General features: G+C 39.1%; 6 protein-coding genes across 10 annotated transcripts; 3 read left to right on the forward strand and 3 right to left on the reverse strand.

Annotated features, from left to right (window-relative positions):
• Positions 1-208: 208 nt before the first annotated feature.
• Positions 209-4,586, forward strand: LOC122081970 (cilia- and flagella-associated protein 20). 3 transcript variants are annotated; one of them, XM_042649421.1, is made up of 6 exons: positions 209-372; positions 903-977; positions 1,567-1,598; positions 2,110-2,351; positions 3,920-4,156; positions 4,318-4,586. In XM_042649421.1, the coding sequence occupies exons 2-6, from the start codon at positions 925-927 to the stop codon at positions 4,321-4,323; spliced, it is 570 nt and encodes a 189-aa protein (XP_042505355.1). In that variant the 5' UTR covers positions 209-372; positions 903-924; the 3' UTR covers positions 4,324-4,586. The 3 variants fall into 3 exon arrangements, with proteins under 3 accessions (XP_042505355.1, XP_042505353.1, XP_042505354.1); XM_042649419.1 differs by having other exon boundaries at positions 219-372; positions 4,315-4,586; XM_042649420.1 differs by lacking the exon at positions 209-372 and adding an exon at positions 429-475 and having other exon boundaries at positions 4,315-4,586.
• A 1,667-nt stretch (positions 4,587-6,253) lies between these two features.
• On the reverse strand, positions 6,254-11,368 carry LOC122081972. Its single transcript, XM_042649423.1, has 2 exons — positions 11,098-11,368; positions 6,254-6,600 (listed from the first exon to the last, which is right to left on the reverse strand). Exons 1-2 carry the CDS (start codon positions 11,236-11,238, stop codon positions 6,505-6,507), a joined length of 237 nt encoding a protein of 78 aa, XP_042505357.1. The 5' UTR covers positions 11,239-11,368; the 3' UTR covers positions 6,254-6,504.
• A 3,438-nt stretch (positions 11,369-14,806) lies between these two features.
• LOC122081965 (1-aminocyclopropane-1-carboxylate oxidase homolog 1-like) lies at positions 14,807-16,463 on the forward strand. The gene is made up of 2 exons (XM_042649411.1): positions 14,807-15,854; positions 16,047-16,463. Exons 1-2 carry the CDS (start codon positions 15,000-15,002, stop codon positions 16,293-16,295), a joined length of 1,104 nt encoding a protein of 367 aa, XP_042505345.1. The 5' UTR covers positions 14,807-14,999; the 3' UTR covers positions 16,296-16,463.
• Positions 16,464-17,830: 1,367 nt separating this feature from the next.
• LOC122081966 (1-aminocyclopropane-1-carboxylate oxidase homolog 1-like) lies at positions 17,831-21,766 on the forward strand. 3 transcript variants are annotated; one of them, XM_042649413.1, is made up of 3 exons: positions 17,831-18,878; positions 18,963-19,212; positions 21,229-21,766. In XM_042649413.1, the coding sequence occupies exons 1-2, from the start codon at positions 18,030-18,032 to the stop codon at positions 19,209-19,211; spliced, it is 1,098 nt and encodes a 365-aa protein (XP_042505347.1). In that variant the 5' UTR covers positions 17,831-18,029; the 3' UTR covers position 19,212; positions 21,229-21,766. The 3 variants fall into 3 exon arrangements, with proteins under 3 accessions (XP_042505347.1, XP_042505348.1, XP_042505346.1); XM_042649414.1 differs by lacking the exon at positions 21,229-21,766 and adding an exon at positions 19,877-19,895; XM_042649412.1 differs by lacking the exon at positions 21,229-21,766 and having other exon boundaries at positions 17,833-18,878; positions 18,963-19,390.
• On the reverse strand, positions 19,634-20,147 carry LOC122082205 (receptor protein kinase TMK1-like). Its single transcript, XM_042649677.1, has one exon. It carries the CDS (start codon positions 20,126-20,128, stop codon positions 19,634-19,636), a length of 495 nt encoding a protein of 164 aa, XP_042505611.1. The 5' UTR covers positions 20,129-20,147.
• Positions 20,215-21,757, reverse strand: LOC122082206 (receptor protein kinase TMK1-like). Its single transcript, XM_042649679.1, has one exon. It carries the CDS (start codon positions 21,755-21,757, stop codon positions 20,387-20,389), a length of 1,371 nt encoding a protein of 456 aa, XP_042505613.1. The 3' UTR covers positions 20,215-20,386.
• Positions 21,767-21,796: the final 30 nt, after the last annotated feature.

Below are 21,796 nucleotides of genomic sequence, written 5' to 3' on the forward strand. Positions count from 1 at the left end.
TTTCTAGCCGTGACTTCTCTCCTTCGTCGGATTTATTACATCCACGTGTCGTGTGCCAAGGCCTCTATGGCACTCTATGAAGAGATCCGGACGGGACCTTCTAACAAATCAACGTTTCCTTGGGTCTTAGGCCTTAGGGCAACAAGGGTTAATGGGTTAATCTGCTCAACTTGAAGGAACGTTGGGTCTCAATGGTTCGACCAGTCAGGCCAGACCGGTCTGGTTCCAAAGTTTCGTCTTTCCGTTCCAAATTAAGTAATCACACAGTTATTGTAACTCGAAATCCTTCTCGAATCCTCCTTCGTCCTCGCGAGTCTGCGACTTTTCTTCCCGCGGAAAGAAATACAGAGTAACTCTATAGGAAGGAACAAGGTGCGATTCCTTCTCTCTCCTTCTCCTTTTATCCTTTTGTCTTTCCCCATTTTCTAGGGTTTAGGTTAGCTGTTCTGGTGGAAACGCTGAAGGAAGGAAGGAGGTGCAATTTATTCTGTCTTATTTCCTTTTGTATTTTCCCTATTTTCTAGGGTTCCTTGGTATGAATCCTGACGCTCTTTTTGTTGGGCGTTATCTGTAATTTCTCATCTGTCGAGCGTCGATAATTTCTGTGATTGAGCTTTTTAATATATCGCATATTCTTCTGGTAAAGCTGATGTGCTCATGGTTTTGTTCTCCCCTCTAGTCATCAGATAAGGAAAGATATTAAAATTAGAGCCCAAGTTTGCTTCTTCCTGTGGTTTCTGATTTTGGATATCTCTTATTGAGTGAAAATTTTCTTTTTGGTGAAGTTTTTAGTAATTTTTTCCATAGACATTGAGATAGCAAATGTATAGTGTTAGGATAATTTTTATTTTTCTTTACAACTTGCGATTTAACATGTTGTTTTTTCTGTTCTTTTGTTGCAGTTGTCATTTTCTTTCTGGGAAAATGTTTAAGAACACATTCCAGTCTGGGTTTCTATCCATTTTGTACAGCCTTGGGTATGTTATGTTATTGTTTGATATTTGGGTGATACACTTGCTTTAATTTTCAATCTTGGTATAAATGTGGATCCTTGAAAAAGAAAAAATGGATAAATAAATGGGAAACGGATTTGGGCCGCTCAGCATGCCCTCATCCAGAAGTAGAACAGCACGCCTTTCAATAACTGCCACATCGCAGTTCATGCGGAGCTGGAATTTTGTATATAGGTGGACTCGAAGTCGTCTGCCCATCTGTTAAGTTTCAGCCCAATCTGAGTTTGTCAAGTGGCTAAACAAGGGGTTGAAAAAATAAGTGACTATCAATGGACTACTGTGGGATGCATGGACAAATTTGGGAGGGTATGCCTACATGTGAGAGGATACATTGAATCTTAGTTCAGAAATTTGACATGTGGTCAACCCACAGTAGTTCCTAAACGTCCAATTGTCAGAATTTCCATGTCACCCTTACATATGGTAATGAACAGAGATATGCTGCTCCACTGGGTGAGGGCGTGCTGAATATTTTTTTCTAGCAACTACTTTTTACATTTTCTGCTTATACTTGCCTATTGAAACTCTTAATTTCTTTGGGGTTTTCTACCAGGAGCAAGCCTTTGCAGATATGGGATAAAGAAGGTGAGTAGCTCTTGGCCCCTTATTTTGCCAAAGGCATTATTACTTTTTCTGTTGAGGGTGGCCATAGTGCTATCTAACTCTAGTAAACTGAGCCACTTGTAATAATGGAATCTGTTTTCCCTTTCTTCCGGTGTACACGAAATAGTTCTAGCTCTTAGAAGAGAAAGAAGGTTACATGATTATGAAGATCTATTCTATAGGAATCTCCTCCTATGGTTGTTGGGATCCCTTGGGTAATTGCATCCCAGTAGATTCACCCTCTGATCCAATCTTCCATTGATGGGTAGTTACAAACCACACTACCTCCTATGCTTGCCTGTTCCATGTGATTCTTACTTTATGGGCTATAACGTAGGCAGCTTATTAGTTGGATAATTCTGATCAACGAGCACAAAACAGTGAATACCCTTTGGTCCATGCTGGCTCTTAGCTCATGGTACAATCAGGTGTCTTTTCATGTTTTGCGCGCTACTTTCTCGAAGTGTTTATTTCAGTTTTGGACCTTTTGCAGTTATCAATGGCCATATTAAAAGGCCACAAGATGAAGACATCCAGTCCAGTGTACTTGAGATTGTTGGATCAAATATCCAATCAACATACATTACATGCCCAGCAGATCCTTCGGCCACGCTTGGTATAAAGCTTCCTTTCTTGGTTATGATCGTAAAGAATCTAAAGAAATACTTCACATTTGAGATCCAAGTGCTGGATGATAAGAATGTCAGGCGACGTTTCAGGGCTTCTAATTTTCAAGTGTGTAAGTCTTGCCAATTATTTAGCTGTTGATGTCAGTAGTCTTTTTCTTACTCCTTTGTGCTGTGTTCAGGCATTCTGATTGGTCACTTCTTAAAGAAATGTTCCTTTGGTGTTTACAACCAGATAGTCTTAGGATAATCCAGATAGTCTTAGGGTAATCCTAGAAATCACTGATTATATGTGTAGTATTTTTGTTGAATAACATCTTGTTTTGAAACTGGAGTGGGTTGAACTGCAACTGTTTGAATAAGGTCAAAGTGAAATTCAATATTCTTTTTGTCCTCTTTTCTCTTTGGATGGATTGAACTAACATCTTGAGTTAGTGAATGCGTTGGCTCTTGCATTATTGCAAACTTGGGCGAAAAATGTGTCTCGGATGCTGGTGGATCTCCAACAACAAATCTTGACCTTAGATTTACCAAAATGCTATATTTAAATGCAATATGTGACAGTGTTGCACCATAGTAGGTTAGGTTCTGTGGCATCATTATAAGAGATTATGTGTTTATTTTTAATCTTATTTTGCGTTTTAAGAGGTCTAGTAATATACATGTAGAAATTTTCTTTTGAACTTTAAAATGGTTGTAAAATGGTTGTTTGAGTTCTACCCAAAAAAAAAAAATAAAAATAAAAATGGTTGTTTGAGTGTGTTAGGATGGTGTTTCAGTCCCATTATGAGGTTTTTGATTTGGATGAGGTTATCTTGAGTGCTTAATTTTGAGTTATTTGGTCAGTATAAAGTATTCAAGTACCTTCACACTACTCTTCAGATAAATTAGTTCATTCTTTGTTTTTCCCCCCTCCCTTTATTAGGAATAGAATTCTGTTAAGGATTATTTATATTGACTTGGGATCTTCATGTAATGGAATTGACTTGGCTTTTTTTTTCTATGTTTGAAACGATGAGAAACTATTTCTGTGCTTCCTTTCTCTCTCTCTCATTGCTCTTGATCTTTGTTTTCCTTTTCAGAGAATGGCCATAATATGAATGTCAATTGTCTACCAGATGCTCAACTGTAGTTTTTTTCTTGAACTCCATATCTGGTTATCCAATTATAGTTGTTTGTTTTTTATGCCATGCTATTCTGGTTGAATATATCAGTAGCATCCAGGTCAACCCTTCCTAGAAGGGGATGTGACCATCAGATTGTACTATGTAAGCATACACATGCCAAACATGAGCAATACACGTGCCTAAGATCCCCTGCATGTCACTTTTCAAGTATCATAGAGCTCTGTCTGATTAATATTGCTATTGATTGTTGTCTCTTGGTCTTGTTGGAAGTTACAAATTTTGGGCGACAAATCTGTAAGGCTTTTGAAGTTGTATTATACTTCTTGTCTGAATTTCGTTGGCTCCCATTTTCATAACAGAGTGGGAAGACTTGCAATGGGTTGGAAGGACCCAGTACCATGTTGGTCTTTGAAAGTAGTTGAAACATTATATTTGAAAGATACTGGCTGCACTTAATGTACCTATAAAGTGCCCATCTTATTTCTTTTATACATTATTTTCATGTGGTCATTGAAGTGTAGTTTATTTATTTACTTATTTTAATTTCTAGGCTGTGACACGAGTGAAGCCTTATATCTGCACTATGCCCTTGAAGTTGGATGAGGGGTGGAATCAGATCCAGTTGAATCTTGCTGATTTTACACGGAGGGCTTATGGCACAAACTATGTTGAAACTCTGCGTGTCCAGGTCCATGCAAACTGTCGCCTAAGGAGGATATATTTCTCTGATCGCCTTTATTCAGAGGAAGAGCTCCCACCGGAATTCAAACTGTACCTTCCAATGCAAGTAAGACTAGCTACTTACGCCAACCCCCCACCCCCCTACCCCCCTCCCTTTCCAATTCCTTCAAAAGTGGGCGCGGGAGGGGATGATACATTAAATGAAATTTGGTTTCTACTTCATGATGTCTTTTTTCTCATGTTCCAACTTTGTGTTTGATTCAGAAGGCATAGAACCTCAATGAGAGCTGCAGAATCATACAATCTCTGGAGGAGCTGGTCTTGGAGATCTGAACAAACTTGGGGCTTACTATTTTCCCTGGTTGCCTAGATTTCATGTATGCTAGATGTTCTTCCCCTTGAGGAAACAATAGCAAACACGCTCTAGAACAATGTTATGTTTGATCAGTTGTATCTTTTTAACAATGTAGGTGTATCGTTTGATCTTCTTAGGTAGCTGAAATGAAAGCGACATTCCAAAGGATGTGGGGATACAATAATGACTGTCATTGGATTGATTTTGAGAACCCATTTACCATGAGGTTTTGACTTTTTTTACTTTTCCCTGCCTGCATGCACCATTTGTAAGTATAGGGCATGCTTCCTGTTTCGGAAGGATCTGCATTTTGCCTACGGACAGAATACAGATGATGCATGTGTGCATGGAGGTGAAAGATTTCATGGAGAATCATGGAGGAATGAGGTGGCAATCATAATTTTTTTTTGGTTGAAAATATGTGGAAATCAATTTCAACCATTAAAGCGAATGGTTTTTCGTTGGTTTAACATGATGTTAAGAGTCGGGATTTGTTTTCAGTCTTCTCACATAGTAAGTCATGGGGTTTAGTGGTTTACATTGACAGTCTCTTCTCATACAAAAGGCTGTTTATTAAACTAAGAATCCCACCCTCGCGTCCGTGTGATTTTCCATTGGCAACGTTGTACCCTTGAACACAAGCTTGTATGGCCATTGAAGGAATGGTTTCGGATACATGAGACGACATGGGCCGTGTCCCTTAGAGAGTTGAGAGTTCATGGTATACGATGAGTACAATATGGATGGGACTCTTCTCATTGATAGCAAAGAACAGTTGACGGAGGGAAGACCAGATTGTTCTCCTACATAACCTGATAGCCTCTCAGGACACTCTTGAACCCATAATTTACTTGCTCTATTTCATAGAGACCAACTTGCTACACACTGTGGCTACTAGTTTTGTTATAGAGATGTGGTGAATAGACCCAACGAAAGTAATGAAGCCATGAAGGTAGTGCTTAATGTCAAGAAGCATAGGACATTATACAGTTGCTACGGTCACTGCCACATCTGGTTCTAATGTCAGCCCACTCTCAAAGTCTCTGTGGGACAAACAAGTTGGCCAGTGGGTTCATCAGGAAGCAAGTATTAGTGAGGTTTTATAACTTGATAGAGAAAAAGCTGCCAAAGAATAGTTACAGTTGCCGTGGGATGTAAAATGGTGTATGAACTTATCCTAAGGTCTCCTCGCCAAGACCTCCCCCACAATGACAGAGGAACCAATCAACCCACCAGCTGTGGCAGGGCAAGTCTTTTGTTTCACTAAAAGAACCGGACGAGTAGCCGTTTTTGTGTAGCTTTGCTGAGCTTCAGCTTTAGATTAAATTTGGCAGTTTTAAGAAAGGATTTCCAGTTGAGCTCCCACTTCTAGGGATATTGTTTACATCTCAAGCAAATCTTTGCATCCCAATATCATCCAAAAAAAAAAAAAAAAAAAATCCCTAAAAGAGGAAGATTTTCTAGATTTGCCACAAGTTAACCACATTCATCTAATTCAACAACCTGGATGCTATAAGTCCAATCCTCCAACTTCCAAATATAGCAAGCCACAGGTTTTCCTTCGCAGCTTTGCACATCAAAACCCACCACTTTAACAGGAAAGACCTGTCTACGCAAAGACTAACTAAGCGATTCCAAACACTTCCAATGGTAAGAAGCACCAAGAGAAGACGATTCGTTGGGCTGAGAAAAGATTTACATATAACAAAATAAAAAGAAGATGCAGCACAGAAACCAAAAGAAAAATAAAAAAGAAACCAAGACAAAGAATATGAAAATGAGATTGCTTCCCAAACAGACCACAGAAAATTACACCCAATCAGAAATATCAGTCACAAAATCAACAAGTAGCAGGCAAATTCTTTTAATAAATGAATAACTAGATTTTTGTTTAAGAGTTCTATCACAAAACAAGGTTGAGATAGGAATACATCTGGTGATCTAATGCTAAAAAATGACAGACATTGACAATCAAAGATTTAACATGGTTGTCATGAGCTCAAGCCAAGTTCGAAGTTCAAGTTGTCACACATATCAAGAAGCTTGGAATCAGCACAGCAAGACCTTCAGGCGCATCTTGTGTTCTTACTGTATTTGCACTACGATTTGGTGTCTTGGCTGTCTTTCTCTGCAACTCCAGCAGCACCAGCTGCTGAAGGAGGTGGTTCAGCACAAGCCTTCAAAACAGCCTCATTCTAGGAGAAAAAGAAACAAGAGAGTGTCATTGCACAAAAAGGAATTTTTATAGTGCAAGATAATAACATTTTCAGGAACAATGAAATGTAACTCAACTCTTGATAATCTGATTATTTTGCATCTATTTGGTTTTGGAACCCACCATACAAATATAAGCAGACAAGGTATAGCCACTTGTATAGAGTGGAATGGAGGAACAAGGATCTATATACAAAGAGCCATATGATTTGATATACAAGTTAAATGCACGAGTAAACATTTCTGACCATGAATCATACATGCATATAAATCCTACAGCACCACTGGCGGAAATGCTTAGCATTCAATTGTTTTGGGGGGTTGGCCCTACCCGTCCACACCCACCCATTTATTTGTGCATCACATCCATGTCTAAGAACCATTAGTTTTTACAATTGGATAACCATGATCTTCGCAGTCCCTCACCTGCCCCTGCCACTCAAGAAACCAAACTTTCATCCAAGAACCCTAATTTCTCCACAAGCAATGGCTATCTTCTTGAGCTTGACTCTAGATGGATCTTGAGCAGGTGTTTTCTCTTGAAGGATTAAGCATGCCAAAATCCTTCATCTGATTTGCAGTTTCTACCAAAAAAGGAAAATAAATATAGAAATGGGTGCAGAGATGGTGTAGGACTGCTAAGCAAGAAAGCCAACTGAGGTCATCAAGCATTTCCAAAGTAGCAGTTTAATGTGTTCCAAAGTACCCGTTTATTGTGGTTGTGTAGGGTTAATTAAATGGTTGAAATGTGGCACAGCCTTATTACAAAAGATTAATAAACCAGAAATAGACAAATTAGGAAAGTCAACACAAAGTGCAGAACAAACATCTCAATGAACCAACCAGAGTCCATAAGCAGACCAACAGTTGAAAAGTAGATGAGAAATTGGCATGGCAGCTCCAAATGGAAGAGGATACACACATTGAATACAGTGCTCCCTGCTGATCAGAAGGTCGATTATAAGAATGTGATCTGAAGATACAGTACAAAGGAAAAACTGAATCTTTGCTATGTCACCCAAAATCCAGTATGATGGAAGTTTCACTAGTCAGAGCTAGGAAAGACAGCTTCAGAGTGAGATTACAAGATAAATGGTCAGACTTTTCCAGGAAGTGCATTTTAAGATCATCCTCCTATTCCTTATCATAGCTCCCTTCGAAGTCCCCAATGGTCTAGACGTTGATAAACCTCCTTGTCATCAAGGTTTCCACTAGATCCTTTGTCCTTGCTCTTGACTTTGGAACCTTTTAGCTACCCCATGTAAATCTCTTCCTCCAAATCACCATAAGGAAAGGCTATCATTACATCAGGGTGCTGAACTTATAGACAGGCTCAACACCACCCCCACCCCACACCCCCGCGCGCGCGCGCGTGCACGAATGGATGACACCATTACAAGTGGGAAAATCTTAGTAAAATCAATACCTTCACAACCAACCTCGCCTTGTACATTAATCATGAGCTGTTCAAGTTGGACACCAATTTACTATTGAGTTTCATCTTATCTTTAGGTTGCTCACCTCCACTAAATCATTAGTCTGGTACTTATGCACAAAATTCCATCTCCTCTTGCATAGCTTTTAACCACTCAGCTTTATGCACATTGGCTTTCGCTTCTTCAAAATTCACCTGCATCTATAAGCATAATATAGAGATTTGGTGGAACCTGATAGACAATTGTCACTCCCTAGTAGATCTTCCTCAATTGAGGATCAACTGTTGGATCTCGAAGGGGCTCCCCCCCTTGTTCAACATCACCTGTGCCATCCATAGTTCCAAATCTTGGCAAAATTTTCCTAATTTCAAGCCTACCGAAACAAAATGGGAGGCAAAACAAAAGGCTTGCACTGTTTTGGTCGGCAATTGCTAGTTCGGCGAAATTTCAGTATGTTTCACGTCACAAAGCAGGTTACTTAAATACTCCATTTCGCAAGTTCTGGTTGAAATTTAAAAGGAGAAAACACCTCCTTTGCTTGGATTTTTGCCGCATCACCGTCTCGAATTGCTGGTACACATGGTTAGGGGTTGTCACAATGTCACATCACTCCAGAGATGCATAATTACTTGGTTTACTTGCTTATGTTGTCTTAGAGTAATAAAAAAAATATGTAGAATAGGCAATATTACAAAAGGTATACAATAGGGTTTGACGTTCACTGCCAACCAAGGGTTCAAATCCAAAACACCACTTTGTGAGCCTTTTCTTGCAATATGAAGGTTTACATATGTTTATACAGGCTAAAACAAGATTTCCAAGAAGTATCGAAGCCTAATATAGCCGCTTGCCTACCGAAACGGCCAACTGAATCAGTCTTCGAAAAAATACACTGTTTTAGTAAAATTTTGATATTTATCGGTTTGATCAAAATGGCTTTACCGAAACGAGATTTAGAACTATGGTGCTATCTGTTGGAGCATCATCATTGCCATCATCACCATCTTCATTGTCATGTTGTATATCTCCCCCATCATTATGTACCATGGGTGGATAAATGAGAACAAAACCAATGGAATCATTAGTATTAACAATTTTGAGAGAGAGGGAGACAATATTTTTTGCAGCCTGAGAAGATAATGATATTTCCATCTGAGCTAATGATAGTGGTGTCTTTTTCATGTCTTCTTCTAATCCTCTTTTTTTGATCTTTCTAAGCTTTCTGCACCCCATTTTCACATGCCCTTCCTTTTTGTAGTAATAGCATGTAGTCTCTTTTTTTGACCTGTTTCTTCTTCTCCCCTAGTATTCTACGGCAAGTGCTTCTTTTGAGATGGACTACAGTATTTTCTTCATGTTTCTTCATTCAATAGATTTACTCATTGTGAGTTCCCCATTTGGTGTAAAGTATAAGAGACATAGTCGGTTTCTCCCACCTATCAGGTATTCAGCTGAAAAGTAATAGGGCTTGTTCTTCGTCAGCCACCATCTGCACAGAGGAGAACTGATTCATAATGCTTTTAACCTCATTCAAATGTTCTACCACTGGACTTCCTTCTTCATACTTCACATTCACAAGCTTTCTGATTAAGAAAACTATATTGCTAGAAGTGTTCCTTTCGTACAACATAGTTGCCACGACATCTAGGCGACCCAAGGCGGTGGAGAGGGTCCAAAAGTAAGGCGACACCAACAAGGTGACAAAGGCGTCTGGATGCAAAGGCGATGCCTTGGCAACTATGTCGGACAAGCCTTCCAATTTTTTCCACAACGAATATGCGATGTCTCTATGGATACAGGATGAAAAACATTATCATCTAGATATTTTCAAATAAAGTCAGGGGCTTTTGGTCTAAAGCCTACCACCTAACATAGAGAGGGACAAGCTTTCTATTATAGTACATGAACTCTTTAGAGAAGGTCTCTCATACTAGGGTAGTGGTGTGATAGTATTATTACTGCTTTTGTCACATCGGGATTGAGGTAATAATATTATGCCCTTGTGAACACACCTTGTAAGGTTAGTTATCTTATTATCTAAGAATGTTGTTACTCTCGAGTTGACTGGAGAACTTGTATTCTCATTATTTATTAGTAGCGGAGATTTTCCTATTCTAGAACCTCGTGGTTTTGATCTTCATGTTGAAAGGTTTTCCACATTAAAAATTGGCATCTTTTATATGCTGACTTGTTTTGACTTATATGCATTATCAGTTTTGCACAATTTCTGTTGTATTCCTCCATAAATTTGCACACAAGTGGGAAAGGAGCCTATCTCTCCCAATGTAAGGCTAATGAGTCATGCCACAGCTGATACTCATGGAAGGACTCTGCCATTCATTAATAACTCATGTTTTCCAACAAAAAATCCCTCCTCCATAAGATTGAAACTTCTCCCCGACTATGCCAAAGGCCACTTAGTTGTATTGAGCTAGCTGCAACTGAACAAACAAGGGTAATTCCATTTAATCTCTTTTGCACACATTGAACTTAGATTAGTTAAACAATTAAATTGACCCCCATTTATTTTTGTCCCAGTAAGACGAACAGAAACTCCACCATTACATCCCAAACTCGTCTCCATAAGTTTAATTTTTTTTTTTTCCTCTTTTAATCCGCACTTGACCTAAGGAGAACCGAGAAACGTAACTTATCCTACCTTACTTGAATCAGAAGCCAACAGAATATATACAACTAATTTCCAAACCAAAATTTCAACCATTCACTCTATTTTAACATCATCATTTAAATAAGATCATCATCCTGGGAAATAAATGATGGCATCAATTAGAACTTGTTGAAAAACACAGCCCTTAACACCAAAAATGAGAGATAGGAGAAAAAGTAAAGAAGATAATTTCATTAGCCAATCCAATCAAACAGAATTAGGAACGCCAACAAGCTTGATGCGCTTAAAGTGATGCATCAAAGAGGAGACGGAACAAGAATAATGCTAATAAGATCCTCCTCCTAATTGTTGTGGTTTTAGTTCCAAGAACGAGAGGAAATAAAAACGAAGGTTAGAGAAAGAGAGAGAGAGACCTGCCACACCCTGAGAAGACGCTTCTTGGCGTTGGCCTTCCTGGTGGTGGTGAGCTTTATCCTCTTCCATACCAGTCCTCCCGAGTCGTGCTTCTTCACTATCTCCAGCACTCTTGTTCCCCAAAACGCTCCCCCCACCATCTCTCTCGCTCTCGCTCGTCTGTGATCGGTCAGACTCGCAGGGCGGCTACGTCGCTCTCTCGCTCTTTCGCTCTTTCGCTCTTCAGACTTCAGAGAATTAGATGGGGTGGATAACAGATGGGTTTGGCCGGGCTGGAGCTAGCCCTAGGGCTTACGAAAAGAGGTCTAGAGACTCTAGACTGAAGCTCTCGATGCAGCGGTTCGACCCAGCTTGTGGACCGAGGATTCAAAGGGTCAAAAAGAAGGCTGCCTGGTCGGAGGATCGCACGAAATTACATCTCTATCCCTTGAAATAAAAAAGTTAGGAAGTATTTCCTGGAGAGAGTGTGACCCAATCAGTGGGAAAGAGCCTGAAAGCATTAAGAATGGGGTCATCACATTTCATGGGGGTCTACAGTGGACATTTTTCCTCCAATGTATCTAAAGCCTAGTTAACAATTCGGCCGAATAATTCGCGATAATTCGCGAATTATTCGGCCGATTCGAATTTTTTTGAATTAAATAAAAAATTCTGACCGAATCTAAATTAAAAATAAAATTCAGTAAAAAATGCACTGCTTACTAATTTGGTTTTAAAACACGAATAATTTGGGCCGAATCGAATTAAATCAAATTATTCGGTCCACTTTAACAGTATTAAAAAAAAAAATAAACAAAAAAAACAAAACAACATATATGAAACCCACGGTACCCACCATCGAAATAGTTTTTTTTTTTTATATTCTTCTCCCCCAAATTTTCGCCTCTTTCTTCCCATCTTTTTTCTCCACCTAATTCTTCTGTAACAATTGTATGAATCTATTCTTTGTTTCATTTCTTTCTCATAACTTCATCAGTTCATCCTAAGATAGGGGAAATATTAAACCTTGAAGGATAATTTGAGGTTCCGAGGGATCAGGACAGATTCATATCGCCATATCGATCAATCTTCTTTTATATTTTTGCTTTAATTTTGAAAAATTAGTGCGTCTTAGTACAATATGGGTCTTGTGAACCTAAGCAAAAGGATAGTAAAATTTTTTTGTGGTCAATTTATTTATTTGTTTTATTATAGTTGTAATCTTGCTTTCACTGTTTTGGGGCCTAATCTATTTCATGAGTAGAAATTGGATTACAATAACCATTGCTTCCATCGCTCAATTACAATTATTTCATAGTTTTTTACTTTATTGTATAAAGTAATTTGCTCTTTCTAAGTATACAAATTAAGTTAATAACTTGATAAATAAAAAATATACAATAAACTATAAAAATAATATCCAAATTTTTTGCCTGACTTTTATTTTTTTAATTGAATAATTCTCGAATCCGAATCCAACTCTGATTTTTATTTTGACAGCTTTTTTGACCAAATCCTTAAATTAACCAATCGAATTATTTCGAATAATTCTCCGTCTGAATAATTCCCGAATCCGAATTTGCTAACTATGATCTAGACGCAGCCCTTACGCTCCCCTATAGGAAGCCATTTTCCTTAACAAATGTTTATCCATGTTAATGCCCTTGGCTCTATGCTGGTACAAGGGTCACATGATCAGACAACGATCTCTTCACCATTTTTAGGTTGTGTTTGGATGTTGAGAAAAAAATAAAAAACTTTTAGGCTATGTTTGATAGCCAAGAGAAGAAAAGAAAAGAAAAAAGAATATAGAAAAGAAAAGAAAAAAGAATATAAAAAAGAAAAGAGAAGAAATGGTGAGAAAATAAAAAAAAGTATGTATGTTTGGTTACCAAGAGAAGAAAAGAAAAAAATTCAAAAAAAATTGAATTTTAAGAGAGAGATAGACACATAGGAAATCATTGTGTAATCATTTATTTTTTGTCTTATTATTTTTTCATATTTTCTCATGTTTTCTTCTTTTTTTTCTTCTCGTGACTACCAAACACAGCCTTAATCTATGTTTGTGGGTTGAAATAATTTTTTTCTTTATTTTTCTGAAGAATCTCAGGAGATGGCTTGTCTTAAAAAGGAGTTTATGGAATACACACCTCATTTAAGCCATGTGAAGGGGTGACGTTGCAATTCCATTGTTGAATATTTAACTAATGACTTGAATTAATCATATGCTGAAGTAATCAAATTTTAGGCACAATTAAATCAAAGAACATTGGATGCCGTTTGATAGGCCACTCATTACATATGTTGGTATCGCAGACTTATCACTAGAAAATATGGGATTGGTTAATGTTGAATTCATTTTGTATTAATTTTTTAAATATCCATATTACTTTTATGACTTTCTATCATAATAAATATTAACTTTATTGGTGTCAGACGATTCATAACTATATAGAATGTGTCGTAGATGACAAATCCATCAAATTTGAGTCCCAACTGAATTGTTACGTATCAACTATGAAAGGCATGAAACATAGTTTCCAAATATGAGTGTATAACCTTTCTTTCATTAGGGTTTAAGTTTTTCACCTCAAATTCCCCCTTCACGTGGTTCAATCTATAATTTAAAGAGAACTTCACCCAATCATATTGGATACCCAAAGAAAATTATATAACAAATTTAATTAAGTTTGCATTGCATACAATATCAATCTCTACCAAATCCCATGGTTAGCTGTTAAATTACAAATTCAAGAGGCAAAAGCAAAACAAAACTAAGTTTAAACTACTTCCAATGAGGAGCGGCAAAACCTTTTCATAGATAAGAGAGATTTGAGATCATTTCATACAAAGAAGATAAAGATAAAGATAAAAAGAAAAGTGCTAGGTTACCCTCTCTCCTAGTGGCTCAAAAATTTTTTCCATAATTTCTTGATGAAATTTTTTCCATATTCATGAATTTTTTATTCTTCACATGGTCGATCAACTAGCAAAAAAATAAGATTTATTTTCTCAATATGATGCTGGCATCGCCTAATTTATTGGGTTCATGATGCTAAGAGATACAATATGACGTGTTTGTGTTGGAAACGTGAACGCCAATCTTCATGAATTTTTTGTGAGGTTACTTTTGTTAATCCTGTAAATATCATTATCTAAGGCAATAGAGGGCCTAAATCCTCTCCAACACCCAATGCATACTCGATGACTGACAACACCCAGATATGCATCTCAAGTGTGCACCGAAGAGGGTGTCCTAGCTTCCTTCTTTGGACTACCCACATGTTGCATGTGGTCTACGTCAAAGTTATCAACCATCTAATACATTATGATAGTTGAAAATCTTCTCCATAATTTTTCAGTTCTAAAACTGGTGAAGAGTTTATCTGACCATTGGATAGATAAATAATATCATATTCATCGATCATAGATCAGCGAAATTCAATTTTATGGTTCATTTAACAACAATTGTATATATATTTTTAGATTATTTGAGCCTCATTTGACCTGTCACGTAACAGTATTTTAGATAAGAAGTATAAATGAAGCAACCTTGTAGTCTATCAAAGCACTACTCTGGTTATTAGTTGATCCTCCATCAATAGCCAAATCACCATTGTAAAGGAATCAAGTTTCAGCGAAAAGCATTCACACAAGCCAAATTCAAAGTTGGATTACGTTCAAAGTACAAGTCAGGTGGGACCCGTCTAATGTCTTCAATTCACGTTTTTTATTTTAATCGGCCCAAGTTTTCAAACAGACTGGTTCAGCGACAGAGAAACCTGCACGTTATAAAATTGCTATTTCCGCCAAGTATTCTCATTTCCACCATCACGACAAAGATTTCACTTCTTCCCTCTCTTCCAGACGCCTTATCTCCCCCAACTCAGACTTTCCCAGAAGAAGAAGAAGAAGGTTGCAGATGACGATCGGTGCTTCTACAACCACCGGTAGTGACCAACAGTATGATCGAGCGACAGCGGTGAAGCAATTCGACGAGTCCAAGATCGGAGTTAAAGGTCTTGTAGACTCCGGCGTCACCACCATCCCTCCTTTCTTCATCCACCCACCGGAAAACCTCTCAAATTCCAACTCCTCTACTTCATCTCCTACCTCCGATTTGATCCCCGTCGTTGATCTTACCGGCGTTGATTCCGACCGTCGATCTCTCATCGTTGAACAAATCCGAGATGCCTCTAGAGATTTCGGCTTCTTCCAGATCATCAACCATGGCGTCCCCTCCGACGTTATCAACCGCACCATCGACGCCATTAAAGGCTTCCACGAGGAGCCAACAGAGGAGAAGTCTAAGTACTATAGTCGTGAACGTCGAGGCGTGGCCTTTTCCAGTAATTTCGATCTCTTCAAATCCAAGGCCGCCAGTTGGAGGGATACGGTTCAGATGAGGTTGAGCCCAACTCATCCCGACTTGGAGCTTATTCCGGAGATATTCCGGCATGAGGCGCTGGAGTGGGACGAACACGTGAAACGGGTGGGGGAGGTTCTGATGGAGATTCTATCGGAAGGGTTGGGTGTGAAGTCGGAGAAGTTGAAGGAGTTATCGTGTTCGGAAGCGAGGGTGATGGTGGCCCACTACTACCCCTACTGTCCTCAACCCGATCTCACGCTGGGGATTACGTCTCACACTGATCCGGGAGTGTTGACACTGCTGTTGCAGAACCAAATCGGAGGGTTGCAGGTGAAGCACGGTGATGAGTGGTTGGATGTGAAACCTGTGCCTGATGCTATTGTCATCAATGTTGGCGATATTCTTCAGGTATATATATATCTATGATCTCTTGGGGTTTCACCATAAAGCAATTATCACTTCGAATGTGAATAATCCGATGTGGATACATAAAAGAACTTAGCGTGCATTCTCTCCTTAATGGTTAGCTTTGGAGTATGACTAAACAATTGACCATTCTGATCATATATTTTTGTCTATAACACTAATTTTGATTTTCAGATATTATCGAATGATGAGTACAAAAGCGTAGAACATAGAGTGTTGGCGAATCCTCACAAGAAGTCACGAGTCTCGATTGCTATTTTCTTCAATCCAAGCAAGAGGGAGGACTTGTATGGACCTCTGCCGGAGTTGATATCGCTGGAAAAACCTGCACTTTTCCAGCAATTTACACTGGAAAAATTCATGAAAAAGTTCTTCACCAAGGAGCTGGATAGCAAGTCAATCATAAATTTCTTCAAATTGTGAGGAAGTTTCATGGATGAGCAATGTAATTAAGAATGACTTTACCTGCTCGAAGGTTTCCATCTAGTTCCAATTGATGGTTAATGTATCTTGAACCAATTTGATTTAAATGTATAATTGCATGACACCACATAAATTATAATTCAACTCCGTTCTTCTCGAGGGAGTCTATATGTTTGTCTTGGAAACATGATCGACTAATAACTCGCATGATTTTCATGAGGTCAGAAAAAGCTAGCCTTCTTCTACCAAAAAAGAAAAGCTTGCTTTCCACTAATTTTACATTCTCTCCGCAGTCCGCACACTAATTTTACATCCTTTTCACATGTTGCATGCCATGGTATGGATGAAAACTCTCAACCATCTAAGGATTGCATGCCATGGTGTGGATGAAAACTCTCAACCATCTAAGGATCTAACCCATTATATATGAGCTAATTTTTCTTCTTCTAATATTAAGTTATTCAGCTGCTGGAGAGCTTATTTGATCATTGGATGGATAATGAATCATATGTGCTAATTGTCTCACAACCAAACCTAAATTTTATGGATAGTCATCATATATATAGTTGGGATTGGCGTTCTCCCAGCAACTGACATAGAGGAGGACACCAGTGAGATGCAATGAAAAAGTTTTAAACATGGGAGGGAAATGAGGTCATTTTATGAAAAAAGAGGCCGGTTGCTGGTGTACTAGGGTCAGAGAACCATTTCCCTAATTTTTTTAAGGGAAAAGATTCTCAAAGCTGTCGAAGGAGGGTATACTAGCATACCCTCTCTCCTCCTCTTATGAAATAACCTTACAACTCTTTCTGTGCAAAATTGTCCCATCGGCCTCATTGCGTGCTCATCTATGCCTCAAGAATCCTCAAGTACAAACATTGTGTGCTCCTCTATGCCTCAAGAATCCTCAAGTACAAACTACTTGAATCTCCTCTTCTATGGTGTTATAATAACTTAGTAGTATATACTCAAATGCATCCATCACAATAGGTACTACTTATCCCTTCCTCCCCCTCCCCCTCCCCTCCCCCCCTCTCCCTCTCTCTCCGTCAACTTTTTTTTTTTTCAAACTATGATTTTATTTTAATGATTTCTATTTTGATTAAAATTTTGAATCTCAAAACGAGTGGATAGATAACCTGTTTCTCATACGCGGGAAAATATCTCCTTTTCACATGACCAATTACTTGATGACATGAGATTCAATTGAAACAACAACCAGAGGTTCCTCATCCGGGGTCAACAGGTCCACATAATGGATGGAAGATAAATGAGACGTGAACAAAGTCTTTATATTTCACATGATGATACTTTGATCAGTTGATGTCTCTTTTCTAATTTAATTTTCTTATTAAAAAAAAAAGTACTTGAAACTTTAACCCAAAAAAAAAAAAAACTTGAATCCAGATTTCAGGACTGTGCACATGTTCTTCCATGTGAGAAAATCTGATAGGGTCGAAATTTCATTGACATGTAGACTTCAAGTTCATTCTTTTTACATTTCTTAAAAATTGAAAAATTAAGGACCACCGAGACATGATGCGATGCATGTATATAAAGATAAGATGGTTGAATCATCTAGATCCATCTAAGCTTTTTCTGCTGCTATAATTTGGTTCCAAGACTTACTTCCGCTCAAGTATTCTCACTTCCACCACCGCCATAAATTGAAACCACTGCCATAAAGCTTTCACTTCACTGCTTACAATAACGACTGCCAATCATAGAGTAAAGATGACGCTCGGTGCTGCCAACAGTGACCAAGACTATGATAGAACTGCAGCGGTGAAGCAATTCGATGACTCCAAGATCGGAGTCAAAGGCCTTGTGGACTCCGGCGCCGCCACCATTCCTCCTTTCTTCATCCATCCACCCGAAACCCTCCCCAACTCCACCCCTTCCACCGCCCCTCCCGCCTCCGATCTAATCCCCGTCGTTGATCTTTCCGGCCTCGATTCCAACCATCGATCTCGCATCGTGAAACAAATCCGAGATGCCTCTAGAGAGTTCGGCTTCTTCCAGGTCATCAACCACGGCATCCCTTCCGGCGTTATCAACCACACGATCGACGCCATCAAAGCCTTCAACGAGCAGCCAACGGAGGTGAAGTCTCAGTACTACACTCGGGACTTGCTTCGCGGCGTGTCCTTCGCCACCAATTTCGATCTCTTCCAATCTAAGGCCGCCAGCTGGAGAGACACGATTCATGTGAACTTCAGCCCCATGCCTCCCGAAATAGATCATATTCCGGAGATATTCCGGCGAGAGGTCCTGGAATGGGATCAGCACACAAGACGGTTAGGGGAGGTTCTGATGGAGATCTTGTCGGAAGGGTTGGGTGTGAAGCAGGAGAGATTGAAGGAGCTATCGTGTTTGGAAGGGAGGGTGATGGCGGCTCATTACTACCCTTACTGCCCGCAACCTGATTTAACTTTAGGGGTTACGTCTCACACCGATCCGGGAGTGTTGACTGTACTTCTGCAGAATCATATCAGAGGGTTGCAGGTGAAGCACGAGGATGAGTGGTTGGATGTGAAACCTGTCCCTGATGCTCTTATCATCAACATCGGCGACATTCTCCAGGTATGAGACGTAACTCCTTTCCTATAGCTCAGAGCCTCAGACAAGTCTAAGATTCTGATAAGTTTTTTGCAATGTTGGCTTCAGATGTTATCGAACAATGAATACAAAAGTGTAGAACATCGAGTGTTAGCGCATCCTCGCAGGGAGCCACGAATCTCGATCGCCGTTTTCTTGAATCCAGGTAAGACGGAGAACTTGTATGGACCTATGCCGGAGTTAACATCGCCGGAGAAATCAGCTCTATACCGGCAATTTACACTAGTGGAATATATGGAAAGGTTCATGATCAAGGAGCTGGATGGCAAGTCAATGATAAATTTCTTCAGATTGTGAGGTAGCATGATTGTTTCATGGATGACAAAGAATTGAATTAGAACAATGCATCTCAATTATCAGGGATTAAATGGCTTAAACATGAGATCGAATTGAACGATTTTGCATTTTATATAGAATACTAAGTAATACATTAACTTTCGATTGATACAAATTGACAGAAAGATTCTGATTTTGAAGATATTTGGTTCAATAGGAAGGCACAAGTTGCCATTGCAGATGCAATAAATTGAATGATAAAAGACTTAAACTAGTTAAAAATTCCCCAATATATTATTATGTTTAGAGATTGTTAATTAACTAGGACTTGATGAGATAAAGAAAACCAATTCAAAACAAGATTGTATCCATTAGAGACCTTATACAGCTTGGACAAAGACAACTAAAAATAGTTTGAAGTGGAAAGAAACTGAAAGCAAAACTCAAACAGAATTCCACACTATACTAGGAATAGAATTCTCACTACGACTAGAATTTCTAAAGAAACTTGGAATTTTGAAACTAATGAAACTGTGCGCCATTCTTCTTCTCTTGGCATTGACGCTAGTGCCTTGATACTGCATCTGGATGCCATAGATGTCTGAGTCTGGGTTTGATGGCTTCCATACCTCTGCTAGAGATGATAGTACATTGACAACATGCCTCATGTCTGGTCTTTGATGTAGCTCACTAGCACAACAATGTTCTGCCAACTCGACAACAGTGTTGATCCTAGCAAGGGTCTCCTCACAGAGGTCAATTGTGGGGTCTATCGCCTTTTGGAAGGTATCCTTGTTGATGAGCATTCTCCTGAACCATGTTACTAGGTATATGCTATCTTCGGATTGGGTTTCATCAAGAGCCTTTCTCCCTGTGATAAGCTCCATCAGTATGACACCAAAACTGAAGACATCGACCTTGGTAGTTATTCGCCCCATTGCTGTCCATCAATTTAGTCAAGAGATATCTCTTCTGAGTTAGTATGGTATAAAATAGATTAATTGATTGATACTTCATGGGAAGAGCTAATTGGAAATTTGTATCCAAACATAAACATAGGCTCAATTCTTCTTATTGCTAAACAAAATGAAGCATTTCATCACATCTTGTTCATTGTTTTGATCCTAAGATTTTCATGTATGCATAAATTTCAGAACAAGTTAGGACCCTTTTGAAAGAAGAAACGGGAACAAAGATCAATTGATAAATAAATTTAGAAGTGAGAAGCTTTGCTGGAAGTTCAGAATATATGGGAAAGACAAAAATAAACTAAAGAAAAGAAGAGCTTTTGGGTAAATCTGAACCCGAACCTTGTAAAAGAAGATCACAATCATTCTAAAATTTCTAATCCAAATACAGATAGAAGTTAAATTACTTGCATACTCTGGAGCAAGATACCCAAAGGTTCCTGCGAGTCTTGTCTCAATGGAGGATTTCCCTTCAGGAACAAGACGAACAAGACCAAAATCTGCTACTTTAGCCCTCGTATCGTCTCCTAGAAGAATGTTTGAAGGCTTTAGGTCCCTGTGAATGAAGCTTTGATGGGCTAAACCATGTAGATACTCAACACCTCTGGCCACATCTAAGGCAATGCTCAATCTTTTTGACCACCCTAGTGGCATCAGCCCTTCTTCTTTCCAATTGAAAAGATGCCGGCTGAGAGTCCCCTGAGGCATGTACTCAAACACAAGAAGCCTCTCATTTCCATCCAAACAATACCCAAGAAGAGCAACAAGATGTCGGTGTCGGACTTTGGTAAGAACATCAATCTCAGACTTGAATTCTTTGTGTCCCTTCTTAGTCATTATACCAGAGTTCATTCTCTTCACAGCGATCTTTGTACATTCGTCCAATTCTCCTTTGTACACTGTCCCAAAACCTCCTCTTCCCAAAATGTTATCTTCACTAAAATTGTTAGTCGCATTTCTTAGGACTTGAATGGAAATCATCACCATGTTACCTGTGTCACCCATTTCAATTTCACTCGGCCCACTGCTTGACCAATTATAGTTTTCACTCAAGGCCTTTGCTGTTTCAGGGTTAGAGCCAAAATGGTGAGGTTGGACCACCATTGTATTGGGGCCGTGGACTCTACCACACTGCTTTCGCATTCTACTGTATCCAGCCAAGAAAACCAGAAAGACACCACTGATTATTGAACACACTATAACTCCAACAGAGGCTGAAGAATTATTCCGGCCACCGCTGTTTGTCCCATTTGGACTACCATCACCAGATGGTTCTGGGGCTAGAGACGGGACGTTCTTCTCCATGTCTGGGTTTCCGTTTGAGCCTACAACAATACTCCCTGAGCTCGACTTACTAGTAACAGGGGCTGGAGACGGGACGTTATTCCCGATGTCTGGGTTGCCGTTTGAGCTTACAGATTTATTGACTTGAGTAAGACTACTCGAGAGCTGATTGTTCAAACTCTGCTTCAAAGCCATCATTGCCGCGACATCTACTGAGTTAGTCAGGGACTTTACAGGAACAAACACGGAGATCAAAACTACCAGAAGAAGGTCTAGAAATCCACATTCAAGATTGCGATTCTTCATCTTCCTCATCTTTAAAGGTCAACATCATAAGTTAAAAAAAAAAAAAAT

Source organism: Macadamia integrifolia, chromosome 6 (assembly GCF_013358625.1).
Source record: "Macadamia integrifolia cultivar HAES 741 chromosome 6, SCU_Mint_v3, whole genome shotgun sequence".
NCBI lineage: Eukaryota > Viridiplantae > Streptophyta > Magnoliopsida > Proteales > Proteaceae > Macadamia > Macadamia integrifolia.